This window comes from Crotalus tigris, unplaced genomic scaffold, assembly GCF_016545835.1.
Source record: "Crotalus tigris isolate CLP2741 ecotype Arizona unplaced genomic scaffold, ASM1654583v1 scf7180000024384.25900115:4084858, whole genome shotgun sequence".
NCBI classification, from domain to species: Eukaryota; Metazoa; Chordata; class Lepidosauria; order Squamata; family Viperidae; genus Crotalus; species Crotalus tigris.
This window is the reverse complement of record NW_024100554.1, coordinates 3,905,360-3,918,273: the sequence shown is the minus strand read 5'-3', so window position 1 is coordinate 3,918,273 and position 12,914 is coordinate 3,905,360. Positions and strand designations below refer to the sequence as shown.

At 36.3% G+C, this 12,914-nt stretch overlaps 2 protein-coding genes across 6 annotated transcripts in view; one reads left to right on the top strand and one right to left on the bottom strand.

Annotated features, from left to right (window-relative positions):
* The first annotated feature begins 1,312 nt into the window (after positions 1 to 1,312).
* Positions 1,313 to 8,133, top strand: ABRA (actin binding Rho activating protein). Its single transcript, XM_039328928.1, has 2 exons — positions 1,313 to 2,244; positions 7,373 to 8,133. Exons 1-2 carry the CDS (start codon positions 1,538 to 1,540, stop codon positions 7,833 to 7,835), a joined length of 1,170 nt encoding a protein of 389 aa, XP_039184862.1. The 5' UTR covers positions 1,313 to 1,537; the 3' UTR covers positions 7,836 to 8,133.
* Positions 8,134 to 10,649: 2,516 nt separating this feature from the next.
* Positions 10,650 to 12,914, bottom strand: part of OXR1 (oxidation resistance 1) — a 217,036-nt gene continuing 214,771 nt past the window's right edge. For all 5 annotated transcript variants that reach the window (XM_039328780.1, XM_039328778.1, XM_039328779.1 and 2 more), the window contains one exon: positions 10,650 to 12,531. In XM_039328780.1, coding sequence (XP_039184714.1) covers positions 12,396 to 12,531 — 136 coding nt within the window. In that variant the 3' untranslated portion in view covers positions 10,650 to 12,395. The remainder of the gene's footprint in view (positions 12,532 to 12,914) is intronic.

The window sequence follows — 12,914 nt, the reverse complement described above, 5'->3', positions numbered from 1 at the left end:
TGACTTGAGGACATTAAAATGTGGGAATGCTACTGTCATTTTGTAATCATAGATCTATTACTAATCTCAATACTAAGTGATATCTTATAATTCTCTAGTTTGCTGCAGAAAACCAAATAGGTGCCATACAACAAATAGCTGGCTTACCATCGAGCTAGATTGGTCTTTTGAATTCCTCATGAACATTTGCACAGCATCAGGGGGTGGTTTCAAGGTTTCTCTATGGAAAAAAAATCTACCCAGCAACCAATAAAGACGGGGGAAATTAGCATTGCAGCATAAGATTGTTTAAGGGGTTTTGCATGGAAAACTCTACCTTGTCATCAATAAAGACAGAGAGAAAACAATTGTTTTTCCCCAGATTGTTGCCAGATTCTCAGTTAAGAAAAAGGAAAAAAGGTAAAAAAAGGAAAAATAGAAATGAAGATTTCCTGCACTTGTAATACATTTTGAAATTAGGATCAAATTAGTTTTGATAGGTCTTTATGGCTGTAGAATCTGTCCCTACAGAACCCCTTTTTGATACTTCTATTGAGCTCCTGGAAGCCAAACTTGGGTGGAATGGGACAACTCGCTTTGGTCAAATCGCCATGGCTACCTTGCCATGACCATCTTGCTGCAGCCAATTCACCACGGCCATCTCACTGGACCCATTTCACTGTGGCCAACTTATACAGGATAACTCAAGGTGAACAATTCCACATGGGATAATGCAATGTGAAAAATGTTATCTGCCACTGTTTCTTTGACATTGGCAAAAATGGAAATAATGTAGGAAAAACAGTGGCAGATAACATTGATCGCTTTGAGTTATTCTGCATGGATTATCCTGTGGAGAGTGGTCCCACAGCGAGCTGGCCGCGGGGAGGTGTCCATGATGAGATGGCTATGGTGAGTTGACTGTGACGAGTTGTCCTAGACTTCTGAGTGGAATGGGGTTTCACAAATGCAAAAATAGTGAGAAGCATTTTGTTAATGCACTAATATGGTTTCTTTCCTTCAATGAAGCACAGTCAGTTGGAAGAGCCGTATCTGAGTCACCTTTTATGGGTTTAGTAATCTGGCATTGTTACAAAGTCACAAAGTTTGTTAGTTAAAAGTAAAAGCCTCTTGAATTGTAATTCCAAATGCTCTCATTTGCTTTTCTGGAGTCAGCAAAGAGAAACTATCTAATTAGGCAAGGGCCATTTCTTTAGGAAGGCAAAGCATGAACACGTTCCACTGTCAAACTAAATGTATAAGATGCCTCTGTTAATTTCCACCACAGCTGCATCTGACACATGAGGGAACTACGTCACTCATATTTACCATATCAAGTGTCCAACAGCTGTGCTGAAATACAAGCTGGGCCTTTTAAAAAAAGATCACTGTCAGAATAAGGCTCTATGTGAGAAATGCTTCCCATACTTTCTAGCTTCATGCCCACCCTTCTATCTATTTAAATCTCCACAAGTCTTCCCTGCTTGTTATTTGCTACAAGAAACAATCTGAACTGAGTTTTAACATAAGCAAACGTTGGAAAACCATAGACAAAGCCATGCCACCAAAAGAACACCAGTATACCACACCTTCCAAGAGGGCGATCAAAAAAATCCGAATGACTAGCTTGGTTATCAGCTTAGCAAAAGGTTGGCAGCAATGGGCAAGTGAACACAACACCAAGCAAGCCCAGGAACCTAGTGGATGGGTACCTAATGAAGAGAAATCACCAAATGATCCAAGAGAGTGGACACCTCCTAAACATTTGCCAACTTTCAAGAAAGATGAGTCAAAAACTGAGATACAATTTCCCTCAGAACATCAAGCGTCAAATGAAGATGGAAAACAAAGTCCAAATGAGTCAACAGAAGCTCTTGAGAAATTTAATATTAGAAGTAAAGGAGTTACCAAAAGTGTAATAAGGTCACTCTCTGAAAGAAGTAGTGACATTGGTCTTCTCAGCAACAAATATGAACAAGATGAATTTGCTGAGACAGGAAAGATCATCAATGACCCTAAAAATATTGATCAAATCCTTAGTAATAAAATGTCTCCTACAAGAAGGAGAAAGTGCTCTAATTTGGTATCAGAGATGACAAAGGGATGGAAACATTTGGAACAAGAAGAACTACAGGACTATCGGAGCAACAGTTTAGATACAGAAGACAGCGGCTATGGTGAAGACACAGAGGATGGACTAGACACAGATAATAATATCCAAGAAATACGGAGTGTTGTGAGGATAAAACATCCCATGGCCTCATAGTAAGTAATTACTGTATTCTCCAAAATTGCCTTATTATATGAAAATGCTTTTGTGTAAACATGTTAGTGCTTTCTGAAGTCAGCACAAACAGAGGTAGTTCTTCACTTATGACTACAATTTCCATTGCTGAGACATTTGTTAAGTGATTTTTGCCCTATGATATGATCTTTCTTGCCAGATTTGTCATGTGAATCACTTAGTTGTTAAGTTAGTAACACAGTTGTAAAGTGAACCTGGCTTCCCTATTGACTTTGCTTGTCAGAAAGTCACAAAGGTAATCACTTGATTCCAGGACACTCCAACTGTCAGAAATAGCCAGTTGCTAATTTTGATCACGAGACCATGGAGATGCTGCAACAGTCATAACTGAAAAACAGTCATAAATTATTTTTTCAGTGCCATTGTTTAGTTTGGTCACTAAATAAATGGTTCTAAGATGAGGACTTCCTGTGTCAGTATGTGATTTATTCTATTCAGTGCCAGCTCAGTCATATTTTGGAACACTAATGGAGGGAGGAAATGATTGGAGGGGGTCTAGATGATGAGCTGACATGTATAAATAGGCCACAGAAGGGATGAAGTTTCTCCATAGCAGCAGCATTCATTTATCTCCAAGTAGCCATTTTCATCTGAAGCCAAAATGAAAATGTAAGAGCAGAAAGCGAAAATGGAAAGGATACAGGAAGAGGTCAAACTTTAAATATGAAAAATGCTTTATATTCCCCCCCCCCATTGCAAGAATCTAAAAGTTGTTTGCATTAATATTTAATTAGATCCATTTTTTAAAAAGAACTGAGGCAGTTATATTTGGAATAGGAAAGTTTCTGCAAAGATACCATTTAACCCATTTTAGAACCCTTTGAGAGCTATATGCAACGAAGCTTCATTTTAATGTATGCCGATTAGTAGTCCTCACATTTATGACCACTGTAACATCCAGTCATGTGATCAAAATTTGAGTAGTTGGAAACCAGCATATATTTATAAGGATTGCAGCATCCCAGGGTCATTTAAATGTAATTTCTGCCCTTCACAGTGAACTTCCGGCAAGCAAAGTCAATGGGAGAAGTTGGATTTGCTTAATGACTGCACGATTCACTCAACAACTGTAGTGATTTGCTTAACCATGGTTAAAAAAAGGTTGCAAAATTGGGCACAACTCACTTAACTTCAGCCTTGCTTAGCAACAGAAGTTCTGGTTCCAATTGTGGTCATAGGTTGAGGGCTACATGCATCAAAAAAGAGACATTTCATTTCATCAATAGCTACTTGTCTACTTATTCATTCTTACAATATTCCTTACTTTTTGTGTTTGACCACAAGAGTATCCAAATTCATTTTCTTGCACAGCTTACTAGCCTGGTGTATGTGTGTATAATTGCATCCTACAGGGTCATTCATATGTGTTACAAATTGTGCAAAACTATCAGAGCAACCAATGGTTTTCATACATTAGTATGTAAGCTATCATGTCCATAACCATGGCCAATCTGCTCACTTATTCAATCTATCTAGCAAATCTAGCAAACTATCAGGTGATGGCCAAACAAAAAAGCTTGATGAATGTGAAAGTCTTCTATATGTTAACAGGTGATGATCTGCATTCCAGTAAATAAGGAGCAACTATAGCAAGTCAGAGACAATATTCTGCTGAGTTTGAGAACAAGTTTCATTGAAAGCTGTTTCAGTTGAAAGTTCCCCCAAAGTCCAGTGGCTTCATTGACAATTCACAAATATTTCTAAACAGATGAGATTTAGCATATATCAGTCTTAGCAATGGTTCATTCAAGTTAACATGAAACTGCTCCAAGTTAGCATGAATTACTAAAAATAAAATGGAACTGTTGCAGTGATGTAAGTAATCATTAGCCAGATCATATGAACCTTTCTAAGGTTTTAATGAGGTCAAACCTTACTCGGGCTCTCCAGAAGATGTGTGTGTGTGTCTACATATACATACACATACATACATACATATAGTCCAGAGTTAATGTATTTATCTTATGCTCTTTTATAATGTAGTTTGTTTTTTGTTGAGTTCTTATAGAAGTATAATGAACCCCAAGAAAAAAATATAGCCTACACTCTAAGCTCTAAGTGGCTATTCTCTCTATGTCTAACTATCTATTGTAGCATCTATCTAACAAAGGAAGCAGTTTTGAAGAAAGCAGATAAATTAGCATGTGAGTTGTAACTTTTAAAAAAATGACAAGTGTTTGTTTATGGAGTACCAGTAATTTTCTGACTCTCACTGGTCACCTTCTGTGGGCTGAACTATATTTAACCGGTAATTCTTGGAATTACTTCCAAGTGGTTGGAAATGGAAAGAGATGAAGGCTATTCATTTCTTTCCTCCCCAGCCTGCTGGTCACTCAACTGCATTTGCCCCCTACCCAAAACAAACAGATTGAAATATAATCCTTTCAGCTTTGAATGAAAGTGCTAATAATAAAGAGCTTCTTTATTCTCTGTTTGCTTGAGTGTTGTTGGTGGTTTTTGAGCTTATTGTATTGTTGAAGGTGATGGTGAAGTCAAAGCTTGTGTGGTCTTCCAGTAGACATTTCCACTGATCAAAAGTCTCCCTGGCTGCCCAGACAGAAAAAGACTATTGGAACTGGTTTTTCTGTTCTGTTCTGTTCTCCTGACATCTCTTTAAAATCAGTCACGTTTGCAGGATGCATCTGCACCCATTTGAATGAAATCCTGCCCCTTCTTCCATGCAACATCCACATGATACACATTAAAAGGGGGGGGGGAAGCTTCAGTCAACCAGATGTCATTGCCATGTTGACTTTTTGACATCTGTAGGTTGATGGTTTTAATTTAATCAAGATTTAATTGAAACATAGAACCAGGAAATGCAGGCATCAGGCAGAGAATCAGTTGTCAATGGTAGGACATTCTACATAAGGATTTACTATCCCACTAAATATCAGAAATCTACATTTCCCCCATGATAATTTCACAGAAGTTCTTTTCTCCTTTAAAAAAAAATAATCAAATTCTTATTTAGGATTTGAACGAGACTTGATGTAGAAAGTTACTATATATAACACACACACAAACACAAAAAACTAACTGCATACTATAGTATATCTGAATCCTTCCATTCAAGAGTCAAAAAGTCTGGTTGTTTTAGGTAGGAAAGGCAAGAGTTATAAACAGCAAAGAATTCTTCTGGGAAACAGAGCTTGGGCATTTGGAGAATGAGGTTAAAGCAGAGAGCTGAAGCCAAAATAAAGCAGTGCTAATTTAGCCCACTATAAAGGCAACTAAAATGGAAAGGTGATGATATTGTTTGACTTGAACGGATTAAAGTACTAAGTGAATTTTTTCTTTTTCTTTCTTTCTTTCTTTCTCTTTCTTTTCTATTTCCTTTCTTTCTCTTATTTTCTTTTTCCTTCCTTCCTTCATTCCTTCCTTTCCTTCCTCACCCATCTCACTGATACAGTAACAGATAGAAAGAAATGTCAGGGACACACATGCTCTACTGAGACCTGCAGTCAGCTCTACCCCCACCCAACCCTACACTCTTCATCTCTGCCTCTGACTATGCCATATTGATGGGAAAACAACCTTGGCTATGTTCAGAGAGATCAATATTTCTGTACTTGCACTAGGAGCCAAGACATAATTTAAATGCTTTGGAAGCAGATTTCTCAAAGTATCCAGAATAAAAGACTTTTGTTAGCATGCCAAGTTGTTTAAAAGCTGATAAATTGACTTGTGATTTTTAGTGAGTGGACAACTGACCCATTTATTTATTCAAAATATATTTAAAGGGTGTTATTGTCCTTGAAGATATAAGGAAGAAGTGTAGAAATGACTAGGGTCCTGAACAGAGCTTATAAGTGAATTCCTGATTAATGATATTCCTTTGGAATTTGTTTGACAATTACTTTCCAGGTAGAGTGTGGGACCCCAGCAAGATAAGAATATGGATCTTGCTTAAAGCTAATATTTTGTCCCATGTTTGATCCCACAAACCTTTATGGACAAGTGGAACGTAAAATGCAATAGCGACACATCCCAATTTGCTGTTAAGTATGGGGATGCCTACAGACAAGGTACAGCTCAGGCAGAGAATTCTGGATAAGATCAAATATAGAAGAATAATTTGAATAATAATTATAATAATTCAGTTAGCTAGTCAGCTAAATAACTAAACAACATGTGAATAGCTTGTTGTGCCTAAATACCACAGAACCTTCATACTATCCAGCAATCCTAAGAAGTAAATAGATGGAGAATACCATAGTGATTTCTAACTAGGTCATAAGAACAACTATTGTTCACTTCCTATGAGAAGAATCCTGGAAGAATCAGGGGGAAAAAGGATTTTAATCTAAAATTAAAAGGGGTAATTTAGCTTTGGAATTTACCAGCATGAAATTAATTAATTAATAATTAATGAGACTTATACACCGCTTTAAGTGCAAGCACTCTCTAAGCGGTGTACACCAGTAAGCAATGTATATATATATTTACATTGCCCCCAACAATCTGGGTCCTCATTTTACCTACCCTGAAAAGGATGGAAGGCTGAGTCAACCTTGAGCCGGTGAGATTTGAACCGCTGACCTGCTGAACACAGTCAGCTAAAGTGGCCTGCAGTACTGCACTCTAACTGCTGCGCCACCTCAGCTCATATGTGGTAATGGCTACCAGCCTGTCTTCAAAAAAGAATTGGACCAGTTTATGGAGGTTATGGGAATCAATTCCTATCTGATGGCAGTGGAACTCCTTGTGAAGGCATCTGCTGGGAGACTTGTGGGCTTCCTTGTACAGTTGGTTGGCCACTGTGAGAACAGCCTGATGGACTAGATTGATCAGGGAGTCAATCTGTTCTTATTTCCCTCAGTTCTTTTATAAAATTATGCCATGCAAATATAATTAGTGAGAGTGGTGTTATTTTCCCTTAAATTAAAATGAATGAATCTAATCCAAAAGAGAAGCTTTTATTTTCAGGTAAGAGGCAGCAAATAATCAAAAGAAATAAAGTTATTTAGAATTAGTGATAACATGCCACCTAGTGGTTTGTGGTCTAAATCAGATTAATGAACTCCACCAAAATATTTCACTAAAGCCTTATACTATCAGCAGCTGTCTTTTTTTCTTTCTCTGCAGCAAGAATAAAAATCTCAAGTTGTCTAAGAATTACAATCCTGTCTACAATCTAAAGGAGCGATGGGAAGGATGGGCTGATGAACATGTGATAGTACAAAAACTCAATCCTTTCAGTGAGGAGTTTGACTATGAGCTTGCTATGGCCACCCGTCTGCATAAAGGAGATAAGGGCTATGGTCATCCTAAAGAAGGTACGAAGACAGCAGAACGAGCCAAGAGAGCAGAGGGCCACATCCACCGGGAGATGAGAGATATGTGTTTCATTATCAGAACAATGGCTCAGCCTCAACGTGATGGCAAGATCCAAGTCACTTTTGGTGATCTCTTTGAAAGATATGTTCACATTTCAGATAAAGTGGTTGGAATACTCCTGAGGGCCAGAAAACATGGAATGTTAGACTTTGAGGGAGAAATGTTGTGGCAAGGCCGGGATGATGCTGTTCTAATAACCTTGTTAGAATAAGGTCTTTTTCTTCACAGGATAAAACAAAAGGGCATTCTTGTATTCAGAATGTTTTATCAAAAGTTTTATCAGAAAGATCGACAGACATCAAAGCTTTCATCAGTACTCAGAACTTATTATTACTTAACAATAGTATCTCCATATTATTCCATCTATGTGTTATTATTTGTTAAGTACATAGATCAGTGATGGTGAACCTTTTAGAGACCGAGTGCCCAAACTGCAACCCAAAACCCACTTATGCATTGTCGGGTGCCGGGTGGGTGTGGCCCATTGGGTGGGCGTGGCTCCAATGGGAACGGCAGAAGGGCGGGACTAAAAAGTTCAATCAATCAATTCCAACTTTGCAAGATCTTTTTTTGTGTGTGAGAAGTTGAAATCGATTGATTGAACTTTTTTTTTTTTGTACACGGCAGCGGAGGCCTAAAGCGAAAAGGTTTTATAAAACCCAGCTGAAGGCCTAGGACTGGGACAACGGCACGCGTGCCCACAGGGAGGGCTCTGAGTGCCGCCTGGCACCCGTGCCATAGATTTGCCACCACTGACATAGATTGTTCTACCAGTAGTATCTAATTAACTATGTTTGGTCAGATTTCTATATAAAGAATGAAGATGATATAGAAGATGGTCCACTTCAGCTGCCTTATGAATCAGATGTTTATTAGATGAATCAGATTTTTCAGAGATCTGGTTAGCACTGGGAGCTGTTGATGTGGTTGCTCCCTCTTAAGTTTATCAACCCCAGTTGACTTTTTATTTACAGAGGATCTCCAGCAGATAAAAATGACAGATAAAAAGTTTAGAGCACCCTCAGAGAAAGAAAAAATGAACTCAACCAAAAAACATATACAAGCCCAAGTTCAGCCCTACTTTTCCTCCTAAAAATAAGGAAATTTTCTTAATTTTCTTATTTTGTGCTGATGGATTAAGTCAGTGGCCTTGTTTAGAGTAGTGAATTCCTTTTAGGGAAATTTGTGAAGTTAATAATCTCCACAATTCCTACAACCATTTTGGACAGCGCCTTGCCAACTGTTGCTTAGATACTTCCAGCTTTACCAAGCAGACCAGATAGGACAGGGGTCCCCAACACCCGGTCCGTGGACTAGTACCAGGCTGCAGCATGCCAGCAACTAGGCCACACAAACAAGCAAAGCCCCATCCATAAGATGCAGGCAATACACAGAACCACACATCCACTAGTCCACAGAAAAACCTCTCTCCACAGAACCGTTCCCTGGTCCCCAAAAAATAGGAAACAACCAGATGATTGAATTCTCCTTAATTTAAGGCTACATTAAGTGATTTTAATTAATGTTAGACCCTAACATTTCAGAAATTTATTTTAAGAATATAAGCTCATTAAATCTGCTTTAACATATGGTGAGGTCCATGGTCAAGTGATGTTATAATAATACTTTGTAATAAATCTGATTTGCCATGTTTTTAGTATCTTTCAGATAAGGGGATCCCATTCTTTTTGAGTTAGTGGGTACACTGGATAAATTCTAAACTTCTTGTGAGTGTTCACCGATTGCCTATTCTCAAAATGGCTGCCATGGGAATATACCCACATATAAATCTATAATTCATTAATTTACCACATTTCTCACCATCTCTAGCAGGTATCCTTGAACCCAACTGGAGGTCCCAGTGTTAGATGAACCACATTTTTTTTAATGATATTAGCAGTTGAAAAGAATTGGTATGCTGTCTTTCAAAGTGAAAGATCCTGCATCTTCTTACAGAAGAAAAAATATGTTTTTGTGTCAGGGTGATAGTAAATTTATTTTAAGAGTTGCTATGCAAATATCAGTATATGTGCATGCATGTATATATAGCTTTTGAATGTTTTTTGTCAAGTATCAAAAATACCATTCAAGATTGCAAGAAATCATGTGCAAAAATCGTAAGTGCTGCGAAATATTAATAGCATTATAAAGAAAGTTTGTTATAAGCAAATAACATTTCACATTTAATCAATAATTTTTTTTGTATCCATAGACTGAGAATAAAAACTTGATATACCTTACCAATTAGGTAAAATAATTCAGTTTGAAAAATGTAATTTAAAAAAACTTTGCTTTCCCAGGACAAGGATATTATTTTCAGGTTTATGTCTGCTAATTTTGTTTCAAGATTTGGATTACGAAAGTTCACTGAGCACAGTTTATACCACTGATTGATCTAAATTAAGCTATAGATATTAAATATTTGTCAAATATAGGAATGGGATCCATTTCAAAATCTTATTTATATTAAAAAGTGAAATGCACTGCAAATTCAGTTGATACAATGGGATAAATGAAAAAGAATGAAATAAATTTAATGACTTTTCTGAGATGGAAAAGATAGTTTTTTTAAATGCCAAGGAAATAGCCTATTATTTTTCTGAATCAATGTTAGTAGCATTTTTAAGGTTTCCTGAAGTTTAAAGATTCTAATTCTATTTTATAGCTGCAGTTGTTCACTTGATTTTTCTTACCGGAAGGAAGGCGAGATGGGTACAGTTGGGACAAAGATTATGGGTTGCTTTCCTTGGTAAATGGCAATCTGTATTATATATTGAAATTTCTATACAGCTGTAATGAACATTTTAGCAGCAACTCCAACATGTCAAAGTGTATTACCAATTAATAAACAGCTCTGTAACAATATTTAAAAACATCCAATTCCTTATCAGAAATATTTTTAGCAAGATCATGGAACTGCATCTGCTTTATTACTACTAGTATTTTGGCTATGATTTAATACTTTGAACCCGATTGTTAATTACAAAACAATCGTGTATCTAAATAAAGCCCAACTCAAGTTTAATTACATGAATTTAGATTTATTTGCTTTAGATCACTATTACCTTATAGTATTTTAATCCATCACAGGATTGTTTAGTTAGTGAACCCACAAAGACAATAACACTGCTGTGGAAGACAAAAGGGGGGGAAGCTATTTTAATTTATTTACACTTCTTTGTCTGTAAACATTGAATCTACATATACTCTACTAATAGAAGTAAAGAGCTATACATTGAGACAGAAAACAATGCTGTGTGTTTTTTTTAGCAATATAAAGCATGAGCATATTGTAGGATAAAATATTCTCTTTTCCATTACCACAGCAGTAAGCATTCCCCAGGTAATTCTGAAACAATTTATATTAGTAACATTCTATACAACTATAGCTAATTATTTGAGCTAAGCCATTTGGCTTTTTATTCCATTGCTAGAATAATTTAAAGTGCTAGAAGCAACCCATCAATCAATACTTTCCCCCCTTCTAAAATAACAAAAACTACTTTTAAACATTAATGTACAAGTTAATATATACAATATTCATTTGAAATAGAATAGCTGAGATTTCAGCACAAAGTCATTCACTGTCACATTAACAGCATTTTTAAATTAGTTTTCTTTTGCATAAACATAGAATATAAGCTTTGAAACAACTGTTGTTATTGCCACAATGGCTTTTTAGTTTTTCTACAAAAGTGGACAAGAGCTACTGATTTACTATAATTTGTGTTTTTTTTTCTTTTTTTTCTTTTTGCTTTGAGGTCACAGAACAGTAAATTTTGCATATTAACACATCTACTGAGTTATGATGTCTATCTAGAGTACGTTACCCCATTGCATCAGAGCTGGTGCAAACTGCAGTTTTACAACACAGATCCACTCAAAAGAAGAGAAAAACACCACACCTATTTTGTTTTCTGTTTTGGACAGGAGCAATTCTTGGAGATGATGTGCTACAAGGCTACAACAGAAGAACTATAAAACAGAGTGGTGTGTTATGTATGTGTGTGCATGTGTAGATATACATACAGACACACACGCATAAATTTGATGCGTATTATATGTTGTTTGGAAAATTGCATCTGTTTCATAGCTTTAGCAATAAGAAGATATTATATGTACTATGAGTTACTCACTGCATTATGCTTACTTTTCAAGTTGCTCATTGCTATTTTATATATCTTGATCACGTAGCTGAATCCTTGCCCAGCATTTGTCCCAAGCCTGCAGATCATTTAATGGCATGTGAAAAATGCTTCAATACAATCAATAGGGCAGCTATGTTTCAACAGTAAAATACAACAATTCATGACATGTGAATAAAATATGTGGTGATATTTGATTGAAATAAACAGGCAAGATTGATCACTGTTGGTAAATTATGAACCTCTCTTACTTAGGCCAACTAAATACAGTATAACTCAAATTAGATTTTATGTTGCTTAAAGGTTGCTTCAGTGAAACAGTAATAAAGGATTTTTTTGAGTTGTGAGAATAGAACAAATAGATATGTGAATGACATGATGATAAAAACCTGCCTCCCATAAAGAAATAATCAATTACGATTTGAAAACTTTTTTAACTTTCAAAAATGAAAAAAAAAAGTCTGAACATTCCAATATGCTGATGTGAAAGACATTTTGATGGTCATGCAGAGGATGTAGAAAGGCATTGCAAAACAAGCTACATTATATTGCTTTAAGGGCTTTCTGAGCTGCATTGATCAGTATCAGGTTTGGGACAAACTTTTGTAGTATTTAACAGTTTATACTTATTCAAAGCCCCAAATTTCAATATCTTGTATTATGAAGTCTTCTTTCTTAGAAAGTGTGCGATTCCCAAAGGTTTTACAAGAGTGACTTCTTCCGTGGTAAAGATCTCCATCAAGCCATAAAGCAAATTCACCCCTGCAGTATGAAGAGAATTAGTTTGCCAGATATTAAAAATAATTTTCTTCCCATTACTGTATTCAGTTGTAGGTCAAATTTTAAATCAATAACTTTCCTTGCAAAATTCTATTTTGAAAGCTTCAGATTGCCTTTCAATTAATTGGTCAAAGTAGAAACAGTCACCACCTTTAAGAATTTTGTTAGAAGTTCAGGTGATGACATCTCTATTACTGTATATTTGATATAAATGATGAAATGGCAACGAGAAGATAAACAAAACCCAAACTCTTTCCTGGCATTTAGGGTCAACTGGACTTATTCAACCTAGATCCAGCAGTCTCATATTAGCATGGCATCAATGCACTGTAAAGACACATGCACAAATGCAAATTGGGTCTTGC

What these genes read in the sequence shown, in the direction of transcription:
- ABRA (XM_039328928.1), top strand. Translation starts at nt 1,538, where the DNA reads ATGCCACCAAAAGAACACCAGTATACCACACCTTCCAAGAGGGCGATC. An exon ending in AAACATCCCATGGCCTCATA is followed by an intron (nt 2,245 to 7,372) that starts GTAAGTAATTAC and finishes CTTTCTCTGCAG; the next exon opens with CAAGAATAAAAATCTCAAGT.